The sequence below is a fragment of the Euwallacea similis genome, chromosome 11 (assembly GCF_039881205.1).
Source record: "Euwallacea similis isolate ESF13 chromosome 11, ESF131.1, whole genome shotgun sequence".
NCBI lineage: Eukaryota > Metazoa > Arthropoda > Insecta > Coleoptera > Curculionidae > Euwallacea > Euwallacea similis.
The window spans coordinates 4,759,446-4,778,850 of NC_089619.1; the positions used below are offsets into that span (position 1 = coordinate 4,759,446).

The 19,405-nt window shown below is 36.2% G+C and overlaps 2 protein-coding genes across 3 annotated transcripts in view; one reads left to right on the forward strand and one right to left on the reverse strand.

Annotated features, from left to right (window-relative positions):
* The first annotated feature begins 754 nt into the window (after positions 1 to 754).
* LOC136412163 (uncharacterized) lies at positions 755 to 5,689 on the forward strand. Its single transcript, XM_066395124.1, has 12 exons — positions 755 to 869; positions 1,361 to 1,548; positions 1,639 to 1,861; positions 2,055 to 2,230; positions 2,412 to 2,736; positions 2,889 to 3,061; positions 3,115 to 3,425; positions 3,575 to 3,809; positions 4,183 to 4,395; positions 4,815 to 4,995; positions 5,235 to 5,450; positions 5,573 to 5,689. Exons 1-11 carry the CDS (start codon positions 831 to 833, stop codon positions 5,406 to 5,408), a joined length of 2,238 nt encoding a protein of 745 aa, XP_066251221.1. The 5' UTR covers positions 755 to 830; the 3' UTR covers positions 5,409 to 5,450; positions 5,573 to 5,689.
* Positions 5,690 to 8,745: 3,056 nt separating this feature from the next.
* robo1 (roundabout 1) overlaps positions 8,746 to 19,405 on the reverse strand; it is a 61,987-nt gene continuing 51,327 nt past the window's right edge. The window contains exons 4-16 of one of the 2 annotated variants that reach the window (XM_066395120.1): positions 15,103 to 15,369; positions 14,171 to 14,323; positions 13,992 to 14,116; positions 12,118 to 12,334; positions 11,572 to 11,714; positions 11,314 to 11,518; positions 11,038 to 11,263; positions 10,764 to 10,981; positions 10,495 to 10,710; positions 9,788 to 10,052; positions 9,423 to 9,738; positions 9,172 to 9,368; positions 8,746 to 9,116 (exon numbers count right to left, since the gene is read on the reverse strand). In XM_066395120.1, the coding sequence (XP_066251217.1) occupies positions 8,987 to 9,116; positions 9,172 to 9,368; positions 9,423 to 9,738; positions 9,788 to 10,052; positions 10,495 to 10,710; positions 10,764 to 10,981; positions 11,038 to 11,263; positions 11,314 to 11,518; positions 11,572 to 11,714; positions 12,118 to 12,334; positions 13,992 to 14,116; positions 14,171 to 14,323; positions 15,103 to 15,369 (2,678 nt within the window). In that variant the 3' untranslated portion in view covers positions 8,746 to 8,986. Of the gene's footprint in view, positions 9,117 to 9,171; positions 9,369 to 9,422; positions 9,739 to 9,787; positions 10,053 to 10,494; positions 10,711 to 10,763; positions 10,982 to 11,037; positions 11,264 to 11,313; positions 11,519 to 11,571; positions 11,715 to 12,117; positions 12,335 to 13,991; positions 14,324 to 15,102; positions 15,370 to 19,405 lie in introns of both variants that reach the window. The other variant, XM_066395119.1, reaches the window with a different exon arrangement.

Below are 19,405 nucleotides of genomic sequence, written 5' to 3' on the forward strand. Positions count from 1 at the left end.
ATTTTTTCTATGGCAATTTAAAAAAAAAATTTTTTTTTCAATTTTGATATGAATCAAATTCAAGCATAATTTAAACTTGTATTATTCCAATTTAGTTAAAGAGCACTGATCAATTGCAATCAGTGAAATGACCACAGGGGAGATTTGGTTTTATTACGTTAAATTCATTGTTCCCGTTTCTGTGCAAATGCGAAAACATCCAAATTTAAATTATTTCTCGCAGAAAATAAATCCTCTATTCAGTTATAAGTTTGACGCGCTTTCCGTAACTAAATATTGTTTTTAACACCTGTCCTGATGGATGAAGAATGGAATAACATTTGCCTAATATTTCTTTGATGAATAAGTAATTTCTATATCTAAAATTGTTAATATTCAGTTTCACAATTAAATTTTTGCTTGAATTTCAATTACACACCTCATAATCGTGATATTAACTAGGATAAAGGGTGAGCCCGAATTTTAGAATTAAATTATAGCAATAAAGTGGATTTATGTTTAAAAAAATTCCGTTTCTATTTTAATTTTTACGCTGGTAGATAAATATTAAAAATATTTTTGTAAATTTATTTAAATATTGCCATCATCGCTCTATATTCAATGTTGCCACAAACTCTTTTTCATAGTTTAATATTTTCTTTTGAGAGAGGTTGACATGGACATAATTAATTCGCTTGACATATATTATTGACATCTAGTAGTACTGGTTTGTTTTTTGAATAATGTTAGGTTCGGATTTAATTTAAATTTGGTGGTAAATATTATTATTTGTACAAAAAAAGTAGTGAAGTCTATAAGCGTTTAGGAGTTATAAATTTAAAAGATACAAGATGGGTCGTCTAGGAAGAACAGTGCAAAACATCATAAAGGTATGTTTTCAAATTATTTTTTATTATTATCTTTCATCTTTTGAGAGCTTTGGAAATTTGTCTGCCTTATACACTGCTATGTTAAAAAACTATCTGCGTTTAACCCATTGGAAAGTCTTGTAATTTAAAAGATCCAGTTGTTACTATATGCATCACCAGAAATTCTCGTTGTACATCCATATCAATCTCTCATCCAATGGTTAGATTTTAAGACTTGTCCACATACAAGTGACAGTCACTGTCCACTTTGTTGGACTAATGCTCACATTTTTCAAGAGTCATTTTGGTTGCTTAATATTAAAGTCGGCACAAATACCACCTGTCTTAAGTTTAAATTATTTTGATAGCAATGTCCTATGGAAAGGTAAAACTTTAGATAACTTAAATAGGTGCCAAAAAATAGCTTTGTAGGAACACAATACAACACATCTTTTGTAGCAGATTTTTATCAACTTGCAGTTGACCCCATTTTTAGGAAAATTCATTTTTAGGGTGAAGTAACAAAAATAATTGCAGAACTGAATTATTTTGAAGTGGAGGGCCATAGAGTTTACGTTACTCCACTGTACTTGCCAGAATTTTCTCCACAAGTGGGAGATACAGTTTTTCTTAAAGACCTAGAAGTTTTTCAGTTGGCCACAAAAACTGCTATCATAGGAAAAGACTCCACATTTAATCGGTATATAATAATTGGTCATATTTGAAAAAAGTTATCAAAGTTGTCAATTCAGAATACCATTTGGCAAATTATGAATATCTACTATTTTAGAATAACCATAGCCTCACAAGGAATCAGGCAAAATGTATTTGACCAGGAACAGTTCCATGATTTTTTTGAGTATTTAGAAATTAATAACTTTTATGATAATCTAAACAATATCATTCAGATGGACACATTTTTAAGAAAAGTGGAGATTTTAAATGTTGATGCTATAGGGCAGCAACTTTTTGTAAAAACATTATGGAAGTTACTAAAATCAATCTGGTTAAAGGTCTGTATATATATTGTTTAGTCAAATTCAGTCCTTGCCATTGTGAATTATTTATACAGGAGGGAAAAACATCTGCTTTCTGTGGTGAACCAAAATTTTGAACATAACATATATTTTATTATTTTGATAACTTTCTGACATGCGATGATGGTCAATGGTCTGATTATATCAATGAAGCCTTTTTAATTTTCAGCCAGACATGAAATGTATAAAATTAAAATTGCCAAGATGCCTGACTCGTGTCAGAGATCAGCCTCGTTTATATGCAACTTTTGCCAAAGACTTTCGACATGCATTTAATACTTACCCTAGCAAAAGCTATGAAATTGATGAAAGCGATGATTCCGCCGAAATTGAATTTTTATGTGGGTGAGCCTGAGTGAGAGTAGCAAGTGAGATAAGTGGCTGCACCAAGAATTTTAGTATTTTTGAATTCGTCTCTATGTCAAATTTAATGTTGCCAATATTTCTGGAGTATAGTCGCCTACCTTGCTTGAATGAATATTATTCCAATCGGGGTATTTCCCCTAATAAATTCTTTTTTAATCAGCGTCATGGTAATATCCCATTACCACGGATATTTTATGATCTACGATCCAAAGACCTATCTTCATGTGAAATTTTATGTTGGCGCGAAGAACAGTTACAGATTTCACAACGCCTTCGTTCTGATCAAAAAGTATCTCTTGATAACCGAAGTGATGAATGATGAACAAAATGTACCGTTGGAGTATATTTTGGTAAACGAACGAGATATAGTGCTTATTCAATCAAGCGCGATAGAAGGGCCTCAGCTTCCATTTTATGGGCAAAAGGAACTTGTGACGACAACATATAGATATGTTTATTATATGCATGTGGTCAAAAAGTCTGATGTAAGTGAGACGATATTTTGTATTTCCCATTTCCACATGTAAAGAAAGCGTCAGCATGTCAAATTTCTGGATCATAGTAAGGCCTTGAAAACTTGCTTGTTTATTTGAATACCTTTTGCCAGATAATTTTTACATCAATTAATTATTTTTAGGTTATATTTGGGTACAAATCTAGCCCCGAATTGTATTTGGAAGCCGTATGTTCCATACAAGCCAACTTTCACGGATTTAAGCGATTATACGCGATTTTAACCGCAGAGCTAATACAGTTGTCGCTGCTCTTAAGAGAAAACGTGACGTATAGTGTGTTCACGAATTCTCCAGAGTAGGTTTTAAAACAAACGGCGAATTTTCTTATTATTTATTTTCTTTTATAAGAAAATACGAGAACATCTTCAACTACAAAGAACTGTATGCCCTGAAAAATCCGCATATAAGACAAGTTTTAGTAGTGGACCCCAACTCGGTATTCCAAGAAACGAATTTGCAGCCCTCATCGTTTGAACGGGAAGGCAAGGAGGAAGTTCTCACCAGATTCTGGGATGTGAGGTCGGGAATTGGTCGCTCTCCCGACAATGCAACCCTGAATTTTAGATTGAAGATCCATAAAAAAGACGGACAGTCTAGTAAACAATTTCCCTCACGTTTTCCTACGAGACACGACAATATACCCTATTTCGGAGTTGGAGGTGATAATAACAATAATATGGTCAAATCTAGTGTAATACTTATCTGGAATGCTATGTAAATATCTGTAGCTATTGTGACAAAACTGATGTCTAATGTAAACTCTGCCCTATCCATTCTTGTATATATTCTTAACAAACTTTTATATTAGCCGACTTCCAACTTCGATTGATTTTTATGGAGGCGGGAACAGATACCACTGCAAACCAGTACATCGACACCTACTTAGCCAATCGAGAGAACCACGTGGTGTCTTTAGGATTAGTCAGTGGAGCGGTGGTTCAAATTAACCGAGTGCAGATCAACAAACGGCGGTATACCAAGCCCTCCATTTTCACCACTTTCGATGTAGTTGACTTCCAGGCTCCTTCTATGTGCGCCACCTGGTAAGAGATGATATAAAATTTGTTGTGCCTACAAATTGCATTTCATTGTTAAAAAAGTTATTGTTCAACTTCGAAGCGATTTATTCCCTTTTCCTATCTCTTTTAAATTCCAAGTGTAGAATACCATCATAGACTAACTATAAAGTGAAGTTGAGTGTACCGTCTTCCGATTTCATTTTTTCAAAATAAAAAAAAGGAAGCGACAACACTGGTCATTCACGAACACATAACTTTTAGGGCCTTTTGCGTACGTGAAGCAGTTGATGTAGTTGTCATTCTGACAGCAAACTCTTGACAATTTATTGAATCAAAATATGATTTACTTCATGTATCATAACTTCTCATGTAAATGATATTTTGATTCGTTCTGCAGCACGTTTAATGACGGCTGGGTGCACTGGAGGGAGGAAGAGTCGACGACCCTTGCAAACTACATACCGACAAATTGTTTGGTAGCAGCAACGGTACTATTTCGAGCCGTGATGGACCTCGAAGTGTCACTGATTTGTGGACTTTGTCGTTTCTTACAGAAGAATGGGCAATATTGCTCTTGCTCTTCTCAACCAGAACTGCAAACATACATGGTGTAAGGGATTTTTTTGTGTCCGGCTTTGAAGTCGCTATCTCATTCGAGGAAAATTGAAATTTGAAAGAATTGTAACTGCTTATTTTTAAAGATAGAACCCTCAACATGGTACTTATTTAAAACTAATTTTCCCCAGAGAGACAATTGCTATTGTCGATTTTGGGATAACTGTCATTTAACTAGAAAAAATCTAAATAAAAAAATACTACTTAATTTTTAAACATAAAACTATCTATATGGTGTTTTTACCAAGATTAATTGCGACAAATTATGAATCAGTAATATGACAGCATATACATACATTAACGTTCTTCGATAACTATAGAATCTCAAAATTTTTTACTGTAGACAAAAGCTACATATTTTGATGCTAAATTATATTTGAAATTTGAATTAACTTGTGACAAATGTTTATTTAGATGGCAGCTAGAAGATGGGGTGAACCCGGCCTTCACAGTAGAAGTGAAGGATATTGAACTGTTGCTGAAACTCTTGAACTGGGACAAGAAGCTAGCAGTTGAGGCCCTTAAGGAGCTGTGCTACAAGTCGGGTCACGCCTCTGTGAATTTCCTACAGATTTCCGATCAGTTCTTAGCTCAGGTACGATAGCAAATCATGGTTATGTCTTTCACAGACAAATACTTGTATGCATATCCTCTCCCTTGATTAATCATTAAACCACACAAAACCATGATTTCATAGAAGTCAACTAACCTTGATTGAATGGAATATAGAATTAAGTGTTAATAGACTGAATGCCTAAAAATGCAAAAACCAAGCCCCTGACATTTCATTGATTCAATTGATTGCTTGCTGATGAAGTCTTTTTTTCGTTGCAGGCAGAAAATAGCGGATTGGCAACAGAAAGACTGATTTGGATTGTGAGAAATATTAATTTCAAATTGCCAATCCTGCTCAACGTCCTGTGTCTGAGACAAGAGGGCGAGCGAGTCAAGCCGTTCAGAGTGTTGAAGGTCAATTTTATCAGCACTTTATTTCCGGAACGGGTGTAAACTGAAAAAAGGATCTCATCGTTATAGCAAAATTGTCACCAGGTAAGAAAGTTCCGGTAAGATCAGTCAAGTTTGGGTTTGACATCGTTATTCTTAATACTGTTTTCAAAAACAAGTTATAACCAGAAAAAACGGGCTTAGATTAATTTTTTGCTTGATTTCAGAACACTTGAGAAAACAACTCAAACTGCCTCTCAGCTTGATAAACAGATTGAGCTGATATTCTGGAAATTGAAAAATGTCAATATGGGCGATCAAACTTTACTGAATATTTTGGATTACAAATGGTCGCAGGAGAGAAATGTTATGGAAAAACGAAGAAATTGGTGTATTTCTTGTTTCGCACACAGGACATTTGTGTTTCTGGGTGTCTATTTATCTACTAGATTTTAGTTTTTATATCTTTCGCCTGATATTTGTGTGCAAATAGTGATATAGTTGTTATAAATATATTTTATACGTTTGAGCCCGGTTGTTTTATTTTCCGCCCGAATTTTGGAGATTAATTATAGCAATAAAGTGGATTTGTGATGGAAAATTTTCTATTTCTATCTCAATTTTGATGTTGCTACATAAATGTTGAGAACCTGGATGCAGGTGTCAAAAAATATTAAAGAAATAAATAAACAATGATAATAAAGGGCATATCTACCAGTATCGTTGGGATGAGAGACTGTAGTGAAGATATTTACAGCATCATAATCCCCAAACACTTTGCCAGTATTAATTCTAATTATTCTGCTTATAACCATGGTGGGCCACTAGTGTTCAGCGGGAGATTTATTACTAGCCTCGGAACTAGGGCACTCTAATAGTTCATTAGCTAGTGAAGAAACGAGTGCAATTTACGACCTTGAAAATACCAATTCACTCACATTTTTGTTATGACTATTCTTCATGTTCGCCAAACCCAATTAACTTTCTCCAATCCTCCAAGCAAATCTGATAAATTTACTATTGGTAATTTTAAAGGTCCAAAAGTGAAATCATTTTTCAATTGTAGTCTAGAACTACTGGTCGTTGAGAGCAAAATTGGAAGCAGGCAAAAGATTTTTTTTGTATACAAACCTTCACAAAGTGGTTATAGACACTTGCAGAAATGCATATGAAAACTACATCACTGAAACTAATGTCGGAGGTTGCTTTTCTTCACTTTATTTACATGGTTGCTGTCGACAGCTGCCCATGAAACCAATTTTTGACCGTTGAGCTTTAATTCACACATATACTTTTTGTCACTTTGCTAGAAGTATGATATCTTCAGGAAGATGACTGTCGTGATCAGAGACATGTGGATTTGGAAGACGATGTTCTTTATGAAGCTGGTCTAAAATGTTTGAAATTTTTAAATACTTTCTTTCATGGCTGGCCTAATACGCCACAGTTCTTCGTTCAATTAAATTCATATTTTGTGTGAAATCTATTTTTTTTTCACATAAAAGACGCAAGTCAGAAGTGGTGCAAGTCAGAAATGTTCTTATAAAAAGTAGCATTTTCTTGTAGTTTTTTAGTGTTTGGGCCAGAAGCTACTGCTTCCAGCCAAATTAAAATCATACATCGTTTTTTTTCTCAACAAGAGATACGATTAATACCTAAACAATTATAGTGGTGTAGAATACTTTTCTCAAATTATACAATTTTTAAGACATTATTCTATGAATTTTTTTATTTCAAATATCTATTTTCCCCGAGATCAGCATCCAGTACGCTAACGTTCCTCGTCAAATCACTCACAGATACCTTGAATACTCGTATGTGTGGAAGTAGCTGCGATGGTCATTTCCCATGAAGAATTGAAAAATTGTGTCTAGAAATTTTACTTAAGAAGGGTTAAAAAAATTACCAACTTTAAATGCCATATTTTATTCAACATAAATTACAAAAAGGAAAACAGGAAACAAATAATAAATATCTACACGAATAATATAGTGATTGTTCGTTTGATTTTTTATCGGTAAATCCTAGAAATCTAGTACAAAATATGGTACAAAATGTACAAAACAGTATTTACATTTATATACAAAACATATATACAATTATTCATCAGTAAGTCGTTAGCTCCTAATTGATTTTTAAGATATTACAGTCTATTATAATAATTTGTATATTACGTACCTACACACTTATTGATAATTATTCTAAATTGCATGGACTTTTGTTCATACATAAGATGCATAATATAGGATTTCACATTGGATTACTTACGTATGTATGTATCAGTGTTATTAAAGACATTATATACGTGGTTACAAAGGTGATAAGTAACCTGGTATCTACTACATCCTAAATCACCAAAGTACCAGAACTTGATCAGTCGAAGAACACATAATCTAAAAATCATTAATTATAAAAGGATAGTTATTGCATTACGTATATTTGGATATGCATGTCTGTTTATTAATAGTATAACAGTTACTTAAAGGTAACGGAACAGGTTACTATTCATATAGGTAAATTTTCAAGGTTTATTGAGTTGACGACCATATAACACATAGGGCCCCGCAGATTAGCGACATTTTCGCTTGTCGGGTTGCATAATCGTGGGAATGCATTTATTGGCGGATTTAAAATAGATAAATATGCGCACTCACGTATGTCCTTTTGCTAATTAAGCCACCGACTAAACTGGAGACAAAAAGTCGGTAATTTGCGGGAATGCTTAAAATTAGATGGACCCAAAAACAAATTGCAATTGGAGGTGTTTCAGATTCGATTTTTCAACATAGAGATATGAAAAAATAGTTTTCATTTTGTAGAAATAAAAAACATTTTTCGCCTTCTTTTTTTTTGACGATTTTCTTCATTGATTAGTCAAGAAGCAACAAATACTTTTGTATCTGATTGATAGATGGTGTTATGTAGTTATTATCAATTAAAAAGAGTAATCGCCATTCTGTCAAGAAAAATCTTTGTGAGATTTACTTAAAATTATTATTATGAATATATTAAATGCCACTGATGTAATATAAACCAGACACGTTATATTCATTTGCAAGTATAACCCCGCGAATTCACCAGGAAGCTTCTACGGTGAGTGGAGCAGATACCCGATTTGAACATTCTAAAAATTCATTGAACAGTCTAACAATTCCAATTTGAAAAGCGCTGCACTTTCCATTTGGACATCTATAGTCTCTTTCAGACTAATATTTGCTGTATACATAAAATAGGCAAATTTGAGACAGCGGAATGAGGCTTTTTATAAGGATACATTGATATTTAAATTTTTACTCGTAACGAGATTACAGCCTTTCCAAGTGTTACGAACAGTTCCACTTATTTCCAAGCTTTTCTTAATACCATAAAACCAGTGGCGTGCTAAGCGGATAAACGTATATAAAATTATTAAAACTCGTTAAAATTTGAACAAAACCCACGAAGAAAATAGAATTTGAAACACCCTATAATATATTATATTTTTTATGATTTAGTGACAATAACAGATATGAGTAAATATTGCTCTACAGTTCCTCATAATCAACATCGAACTCAGTCAAAATGTATTTGCGACTGACTCGTCACGTCAAGAATGGCGAGTATCAAAACTCAGTCCTCACGAAATATATACAAGGTTGGTCCTATTTACCCGGACGTTTATTAAATCCACTAGCAAACGGTGTTACTTGACTTGTATTTATAGCTTCAGCATATAAACAGGAAGATTCGCTGCAGGAGCAGGTAGTATCGTGGCTGCTAGAGCAGGAATGCCTGAGTGAAGAAATTCTGGAATTTTCGAAATTAAAATTCTCCCCTTAAAGCTCACCTATCTCCATCGCAGTCCCCATCTTCTCCCCCTTTCCAACTAGCTACGTTTTGATTAAACCACACCTTAATATCACAGTTACTAGGATGGGCCGGATTGGAGGAGTGGTGTCCTCCTTTGGGGTGTCTTCCCCCATTGCTGCTGCCGCTCGCTATGGAGCAGCTGTTGCATGATCGAGCCCTCGGAAAAGACACCCCCTAGTAATGTTTTTTTTTGGTTATTCAAGTACAACTAAGTTGTGAAAGAATTACCTTATTGCATTGACTTGGCAAATGCACAGCGTAACATGCGTACCCTCCAGTGCTGCTGCATGTGCTACTCCCTCCACTCCTCGAGGGGCACGGTCCCTCCCTGGGACAATCGGGAGGAGGGTGGTCTGGAGGAGGAGGGATGATTTCGGACCAGCTGGGAGGGGGCAAAAGCATTGTGGTGGCATAAGGGGTGGGGCTGTCCAAGTTCTTGTTTCGATTGTAAAAAGTGGACAAATTCTTAGTGTCCACTTCGGCGTAATCTGTAGGTTGCGTTAAGGGGATCGAAGAATCCTTGTCGCAATCCGCAGCTTTCCACCTAAAACCATCTTTAAAAATCAACAATGCTAAAATTAGAAGCCACTGACCCTCCGTTTCCAATCCATAAGCTCTCTTTAGCACTGAGCTGAGAGGCGTTGACTACGGGCACATCCAGGTGACCCAATTCTTTGCTTGTAGACTTCCTTCGTTTGAAATACAGGAAACCTCCAACTGCCACCACTATCACTACAACTACTATAGCCAAAGGTACTACAAACCAAGTTTCGCGCACTATAGGGACTAAAGGGCCTAGGGTACGAGGACTTTGAGCTCTAGGGTCGGTTAACAGAGCCACTGGCTGAGAATATGGCCCTAAAAAAGCAATTTCTATTAAGAAATTTCCTTATATACAGGATGTCCCAAAGAAAATAAAATTAATGACGATTTATTTAAAATCTAGGTATGAAAAAAAATTGAAACCAAGAATTCAGATAATTTTGAGATTTAAAAAAACTGTGCTACGTCACTTATCTCATGTATGGGTAAAAAAAAAATTGACTTTTTCCTCAAACGATTTGTGCTTTGGTTGCTATAAAATCAAAGGCGTTACCGTAAAGTATTTCATTACATTTAAGGTATTGTTTTGAGGTTAATTGAATCCAACATTTTAGATAATTATTAAAATTTAAAAAAGTTGTGTTACGCCATTGGTCACCCGGAAATTCGAAAAATCTTCTATCTTTCCCCCGTCCCTATAATCTTCATATGAAATCTACTTTATTTGGGGCACCCTGTATAACCCTTATACTCCTACCTTGTCCTGCACTAGTAGTTGCAGCCACTCTTGCACTGTAGGTAGCCCCTGAACTTAAATTGCCAATTAAAATGGAAACAGTGGATGCGTTCATGGCAATGGTGTTTGACATAGCTTCCCCTTTAATTTGAATTTTATACCCTGTGATAACCCCATTGCAGTGCTGAGGGGGTGGAGGGGACCATCGCACCCAACCAGCAGTATTATTGAAAAAACCTGCAAATTAATTATTTGAAGAAATCCAGAAGGAATGGATTAAAGAGCCTCACCTGCAGTTACAGTGTCTGGGGGTGCTGAGGGGACATCCTCTAACGTCTGAGCAACTCGGGAATTGGAAGGTTGTCCCTCAACCGACTTATAAAAAGGAGAAATAAAGAATTCGTATTTCGTGAATTTTTTCAGATTGGTCACAGTGTAAAAGGTGGTTTCGATGTTTAAGACCGTGAGAATGTTGTAGTTGTGAGAGCCTCCAGAAAGCTCTCTGAATCTGCAAGTAAAATTTGTTTAGTCACTCACCTAGAACAAACCTAGAAGAATAAGTACCTTATGTAGAACCCTTCAACATAATCCACAGCAGTTAATAACCACATTAACCTAACAGAACTAGAGCTTTGAGCTCTAGCATCTTGCAGCTCTATTAACTTGGTGCTTAAAGCTGCTCTGGCTGTATCAAGCTCCGAGTTAGGAAAAGATCTAGAGTTTGCCAAAGTTCTAGAGGTGGCTGATTCTTTACTAGCTGGGGAGAGCCCATGGGCATTTTCAGCACGAACTAAAACAACCATATTAAAGCTTCGAAAATCACATAAACCACTCTTATACCGATAAAAACGTAGGAACTATCAGGTTTCAAATCCTTGACTATCATAAAAGTATTCTGTACTCTATGGGCCGCAATAACCCATCCGGTCTGCAGGTCTGGACTCCAGTATTCTACAGTGTAGCCTACTATATCGCTTTCATCCCCCTCCCATGAGAGGCTGATGCTGGACTCAGTAGTATTTAACACGGTGGGCGCTGAAGGGGCCTTAATGTGAAGGAGTTTTTTTATTGTAAATTTGCTAAGGAGATGAATAGTACCAATGGGAATGTTGATGGGTCAGGACTGCGGTGCAGAGGCACGTTAGAACCCTCCACAACGTTAAGGGAGGCTGACCAGGCACTTTCCCCACTCTCTGAAGTTGCTGAGCAGGTGTAGAGACCGGAATCTTCCACTCTTAAGTCTGCAAATTACAGTTTTTTTGTTATTACATAGACAGATGGCTACGGAGAGGAATTACGCGAAAAGCAATTTCATTATTAAAACCCATCGGGGGCTTGATTAAATAGCCCAAAATGATTATCAAAAAAACTAATTTATTTTAACAGACCCATTTCCCAATTATCCCATATTTACGCAGAAATTTTCCGACCTGATCAAGCGAATTTCGCTCGCTGATTACCCGTGGGAAACGTACGTTGCCACAATGGAAATGGAGTGGAAAATTTCACGTTCATATTTCACGTGGTCAGCACTCGTTTGCCGACCATAATTAACTAATTACCCAGGCCTGGGCGAATTTAAAATCAGTTCATTTAGGGGAGGAAAGGTATCTACAGGATTAGGGCCATTTTAAAGGGACTTACCATCCAACAAAAGTGTTCCATCTGAATTGAGATTGTACCTCTGCGGTAGATTTTCCTGGGTAAATTGCTTGCCATCTCTTAACCACCGGATGACCGGAGGGTTGCCCTCAGGACTAGAAGCTTTGCAATGCAAAGTAACATCGCTGTGCAGGGGCAAAGTCTGATTGGCAGGCCCTATTTGGATTATCGGAGGGGGCAGGTCTGCCACTGAAGTGACCTGAAGCAAAATTTTACCTTCCTGACTTGGAAATAATTAATTTACGTAATCTAAAATCAATTCTCCATTGTATTAATTTTTCTGGCTACTTCATATTATAGAGGCAAGACCTGTATTTCCAATAATGTAGTAGGCATGGTTGTTTATTATTCGGATCAGTGCTTTCGCAATTCGAACGGTTACTATCTGCCTACTAGTAAACTAAAAGTAATAAAATCAGGCCTTAAGGCTCTGATGGCGTAATCCATTATTGTCTTTTTATCAGAGATCGGGAGATTGCCATTAAATACTGTGTCTAGCCATGGGACATTTGCTACGGTTTCGTGCAATCAGAATCGCAGAAAATGGCGGAATTTATGTATAGATTGATTGCAGTGATTAATTAGGCGAATGAGAGCGGCTTGTAGCCATATTTTCCGTTAGGTAGTCGGGCAATATTTTTGAATCTGGCTTTTCTTGATACTTATGGATCCCAGTTGAATTCCGGTATTATTTGTAGAAGCTCTTTAACCGATTTTTGAGTATAGAGTTCTTGAATGACAAAGAAAAGTCGTATTTTGGAAAAAATTAATATCTGGACGAAATGGTGAATCTAAATTTACGGTTTAGTTATTAGTTTAAGTTTGGAATTTTTAGCGCATAGGTAGGTACCATGAATATACAATAAGCAATAAGTATACAAAATTGAAATTTGCAAATAAATACGCTTTGCGGCTGTTCCATCGCTGGCAATTCTTTATTACTGGGAAAGAATGAAATTGATCATAAATACTCGCAAAATAAAAAAAAAATGAGATTTGAGTTTTAAATGTCAATCAAAATCAACATATGGAAAAAATAGTTAAAACGCCTTATCCATTTTTGGACAGAGTTGCCGTACAATCACTTTTTACAGGTGAGTAAGTGCGCCTACCGACATATTTTTATTTATTTATTTCATTTGTGGACTTTGACGTTCAAACCAAATATAATTTTTTTACTTAATTTTTTCAATTATCTTCTTTATTTGCGACGTAAACGGTTAACATTCCAAATTACTTCCCCCAGAAAATATGAGTTTAACATTGAAAAGTGCGCTTAGATTTCTTAATAAACTGATGAAGGTTTTTTACACGGAGTGTACATTCAGTGGCGTTAATAAGGGCGCATAGAACTTACCTGACTTTTTTAAGAATGTTTCGCTACCTTTCTAAAATTACCTAAAGATTTTCAAGAGTTTCTTGCAACTTCAATGGTTTTTTCCATGTGCTGTATTCTCAATTCCTTAAGGCAATGCAATATTTTTACACCCCTGTGAAGAACGATTACGTCTATTGCAATTACTTTCCAAAGGAAAAATGCAAAAGGCTATATTTTCTCCTTTGAAAATCAACCTCATATCAATCAAAGTTGGAAAATGAACCTCCTTGCTAGCGTGAAAAGTCCGCACGCCAAAAACTAATTACTTTCAAAGTAGCTCAATTTGAGCCATCGCGTGTTGTAATTCCAACTTACAACCCATTCAGCCAGCGATTTTTCGGTCATTCATCATTGTTTGGGAATTATCGTTACACCGAAAACTTGATGTGTAAATGGATATCGCATTTATTCTAGATTAGGATACATGGCCCTTTAAACATAGAAAAATAGAGACCGGTAATTGGGATATAAATCTCACCTGCAGGAAGGCTCTAACGCTATTCGAACCGGCAACACTTAAAGCGTTGCAAACTAACCATCCAGCATCTTCCCTTTGCACTCCTTGGATCCTCAAGGTACCATGGGCGTTTACGTGCATATGACCTACAGAAATTTGATAAATGGAAGGAACATTTTCGTCTACAATGAACTTTTTACCGTTCGAATTGTCGCTGAACATTAGTATTTGGGATCCCTCTTTGCTCCAGAACACTGAGGGTTTAGGGTTGCCGGTGGCGGAACAGTGAAACTCCACCACCCCATTTAGGGATGCCTTTTGATCTTTGGGCCGTTCAACGAACACTGGAGGAGCTGCAGAAAGTTCGAAATATTATTACGCAATAAACATGTTTTGGAACTTTTACGTGTGAAGCATGCACAATAAAACTGATTGTTTAGAGCCGTTGTGGAAATTTATGTAACACTGAATCCTGAGTTGCGGTTATTTCCCTTTAAAACTACTTGTTCGCATTTAATTTGGCGTTATGGTACGCCCTTGGAAGGTACTACTTTTACAGTGGAAAATTATTAATTACCTGAAAATGGTGAAAATTCAATTTGGAAGAAATATCGGAAGTCAGAGGCGACTCCCAAGGGGTTGCCAAAATCACTTAAATTTTTTTCTAATCTCACAATTATTGAGGAGGGGCGGAATGTTTAGTTTCGTAGCGAATACAACAAATAATACGTGTTAACATTAGAAAATGCTTTTCAAGGGTCTTTCACATTCAACTTTACTTTCAAAATGAAATTGGGATCACTACTTTCATCGCTGAACCCAAACTTTCCTGGCAGCAAGGGCGTGAAGATCGCTCCTACGTGATTTCGGAGGGATTTATTTTATTAGAGGCAAAGTCTGGAAACTTTTACTGTAGTTTAATGTCAAGTTCGCTTTAAACATACGGGCGCAGTTTCACTTTTTGCCAGACTCAAAACATAAACCCGAAATAAAAGTGAAAGAAACGAGCCCCGTTTTGCAATTCAATTGCGAGGGAAAAAGGGAATGTTCAGCATTTTTGCTGAACAGCCAGTTTAATACACTCTCTGGCCGTTTTGGTAAACCTGATGATATCTTGCAGATTTTTACTCACAATTCACTACTAATGAAGCTTTCGTCGATATAGTTCCCATGAGATTCTCAGCTTTGCAGATGTAGAGGCCCTCGTCACCTGGCTGGACGTTTTCGATTTGAAGGGATTTGTTGTTGATTATTGAGACTCGCCCTGAGGGCATCTTTCCATCGTCTCGACTCCATACTACATTAGGAGAAGGGTCTCCGTCTGCAGTGCATTTGAAAATTACTCTCTGACCGGCGAGGGCTTCTACGTCTTGGGGTTCCTTGTTGAAAAATGGTTTTACTGTAAAGGGAAAAAAATTATGTCTCAATTCGCAGCAGGAACCTCGTTGAATTTTAGCTCAACCAGGCAGATAACTTAAAACTAAAAAACCTCAAATTTCAGTAATTACAATTATAAACACATACTAGAGGAAATAAGAAAAATTATGCGTTTAGTACAGGATTTGAGGTCGAATCATTACAAAACTTTCAGTCGTTTAACCACAAATCTCCCTTTGACCGATGGACGATTACGTGATTGGAAATATTACCCAGGAAAGAAAAACAGTGAAAAATAAAAGCGAAATCGTTTGGATATACATAATCATTAATCATATGATTGGTGAATGATTTATAAGTATTGGGGCCATGAATCTTTGAATTCGTTTGATATCAGTAGGAAAAGTAGCCATCATAAGTTTGTACACAGTTTATGTTAAAATATATCATATGCAGAGTGTACATAAATTAATCTATAGATTTTTTCTTTCAATATTGCCTAATTTGAGATGTTGCATATAAAATTTTGGACACACTGTATACGGTAATAACTTTGTTTTTTCATAGGACTAGGTTTACATCACCCCAGGTGGCTCCAAACACTTAAGCGAAGCATTGACTGGAGCGTCATGCTCCGAAGGAGCAAACGTAGACATTTTCGACATTCGCTTAATGATTGATGATAGTTTCGACAAGTGCGGAAAGAAATTGATATAGGTGTATAAAGGCTGATATAAGATGTAAGTACTAAAGCTTCAAACCCAGCTAAAACCAACTTTCAGGTTATTCCTGAAACCGAGATAAAATCAGCCCTAAAGCAAGTAATACAGCGATGGGGTCACATCAGTGATATCGTAAATTGTACTGCGAAATACCCTCAGGACACTCTCACGCATAACTCCATCTCCAATATGAAATACAGTTTTGAGTTTTTTACCAAAGTTGTTAACGTACATAAATATCAAGCTTCTGTTGCAGTCGTATACGTGATCCAAAACAAACTCAATAAATACGAAAAAAAAGGGTTATTATAAATATATTTAGGTGACAACGTAATTTTAAATTTATCCAGGAATTGTATCAGTTAATTAATCAGCTTAGCTGGACACGACAGCTTACCAAGGTCCTGGCTTATCCCTCCAGCAGGGCAGCCCTTATTGTCCTTGCTTATCCTTTCGCGAAAGATTTAAGCCCTCATGGAATTTGCGAAATAGATATAGTACCTGCTCAAAAATCATAATCTGGAAACCTAGATAACTGAAAGTGTCTTTCCATGTTCCTGTGACCCAAATTCTTCCAATGAAGTCAAGGATTTCCATCCGACCTTAAATATTATTAAAAACTGTCTTTTCCCCAAATAGATTGTTTAAAATCGAGCAATTTATCAGGCTTGTAAAGAAGGTGATTGAGAACCCCACGTTGAATGGAACTTCGATTCGGTTAGATAGTGCTTGGAGGTTCTATTCAAATGTGAGCAAGAATGAAACGACGAACGGTAGGAATTAAGAAAAAAGAAGAAATAATACTGAATCCTTACTAAAAATATAACGAAAAGTTCTATTTTCACAGAAGCAATAACAAACATAAAAATTGAAAGAGTAGTAAGGGAGTCGGCGCTTTTTAGTTATCATTTATTCCATTGGCAGTTTTGACTTTTTTCACAATAACCAACGGAATTAACATATTCATTTCAGTAACAAGTTCAAATCGATGCAAAATTGACTCTTTTAAACAGGAAGTGCTACCAAAATATTGAAGATCAGATTACTTCAAGTCTTGGACTATATTATGTGGCAAACTGCCTCGCAACTAATCTTTCTATTAACTTAGTTGAGTGTTAATAAGTACATACTTATAAGTAGTGTTCTTGTGAATACTAATTTTCCCATTAATATTATCCACGTTCAAGTATTATTTCTTTTAAGAGCAAACTAAATGTCGAAATTTTCAATTGGAAAGCTCGCTTTGTTTTGTATAAAATTACACAACAACACGTATATGCTTTAAAGACTGTAATTAACGTATTCAATCCAAAGATTTGAATATTCCGTTTTCCTTAAAAACTGTATTACAAACCTGTACGTGATATATTTATCAATTTTGCAGGGGTCCATTGCCCCTTTCCGCTTTTATGAACAGTGAATTTGGCAGCACAGAATCAGCACCGAAGATATTGCAATCTAAAATTCAAAATAAAAAAAAAATTCTTATTTTTTGTTGAAATATGTGATGTTTAAGAAATTCAAAGTACCGATCTGTTATTTTTACATGGTTGCGTGACTCCTTCTTTTCACTAGAAATATTAAATTTGACAGCGTTGTAGTTGAAATATCAGGACCGTAATAACCGCATCCTAATCTGAGTTCTGATGAGTGAAAATGCGGTGCTCCATTCTAATTGAAATTCGTAACGGAATTCAGTTTGCACCGTTACCGGCGGTTCTTCGGGCTTAGGAATGGGTACCATCCACTTAACAAATAAACTCATTAACTGAAGGAACGGGCGTATCCATCCTGGGTATTCAACCCCGCATTGAGCACAACCTGGATCACTGCAGCGATAAATTCCCATTTATCAAAAGAAATCGCAGTAACGTTTTATCATAAAAGGGAAATCTCTCTTTTTAACCTCAGAAAAAGAAGTAGAGAACACCACTGCATACACTAGAAAGACATTTCTGAGTATTTAAATAGTATTAGGAACTGCGGTGGAATTCCGCATAATCTCGATAAGATCGATGACCATAAAAATGAAAGTGCAGGTAATATTTAGGCATTCAAGAGGGTTTTATAGGTAAAATCGTAATTTCGGAACTTTCTTTTCAGTATATGGGCAAAAACCTCTATTCAAGTGAACCTTGAAGGGACCTACGTGGCCAGACTGGCGATTCCTTTGCTAAAAGGAAACGAGGCTGATGGTGTTTGTCAGAGGAGGATACCGTATCGTTGCGTATTAAAGGGGAATATCATCAAATGTGAAATTCGTAGTTAATGGGACACGCTGCCAGCAAAGCAGCTATAATTTTGCCGACCTAGAGATTAGCAAAGGATTTGGCACCTGGACTGGCGTGTAAGCACCAATATAGGGATTTTTATGGACTAAAATGTCCGTGCTTCTTCTTGGTCTTCTAGTAGACTGAATGATGCCAGGAGCGACTGAGAAGCACCAAATAATTATATGTAAAAAATAAACTTATAAATACATGAATATTTCATGTTATCAACAAACCATTTCCCTGATGAATACAGCAAACAAAAGTCCTTTCAATAACTCAAAATGACAGAAAACAAGACTCGCTTATCTCCAGAGAAATATACGAGAGAGGGAGCAATTTTTCAGAGCTTTTACTGCTGCATCCGTAATAGGATTCGTTTTATATATGCAGGGAAAGCTGAGCAGGAAGCAGAGAAACGCCGAAAGTTTCCATGTTGCAGAAATATGTATGTATTATATATCGCAACATCGGCTAAAGTAAACAGCCGTCTGTCAAAACTCTCTTCGGGAGATAAGACGGCTTCGTCGTATGATATGCATTATTTCCGTCTTCGGATGATGCGGGGAAAAGCGTTTTATTGGCGAGATTGCCTGTGACGAACATGGAATCAGAATTGATCCGGAAATTTTCTAAAAATAGAGATGAAATTAATCCAAGAGTTTTGGAATAAATATTTTGCGCACTGCCGAAGGAATCGCCTGCAGAACGCGAAGTAGTGATAATATTGTCTCATTTGACAGGAAAGTTCTGACATGTTGGGAAAAAAGTGTCAATTTGACAACAGCCTCTGCGTCACTATTACATCGGCCATAATCCCGTCCTCCGTACGTCAAATGTCATTAATTTTCATTTCATTTTTTTTATATTAATCTGTTACCAAACTCTTCCTTACCGAATATTATGAAAAATTAAAATGGGCAAATCTCACATTTCACGGCTCTGATGATTCTTCTGGGAAGTCAAACTCAAAAATACGATATTTAAGGCAGTCTTGATTTTTTATAATTCTGTTAGTTCTAAGAGAGTCGATAAATCACAGTGCGTGAAGAGTAATAATCAGTGG

Excerpts from the sequence above, each read along its gene's own strand:
- LOC136412163 (XM_066395124.1), top strand. The coding sequence starts at position 831 with ATGGGTCGTCTAGGAAGAACAGTGCAAAACATCATAAAG. Across the intron at positions 3,062-3,114 it reads GTGTTCACGAATTCTCCAGA|AAAATACGAGAACATCTTCA; the intron begins GTAGGTTTTAAA and ends TTCTTTTATAAG. Across the intron at positions 4,396-4,814 it reads GAACTGCAAACATACATGGT|ATGGCAGCTAGAAGATGGGG; the intron begins GTAAGGGATTTT and ends ATGTTTATTTAG.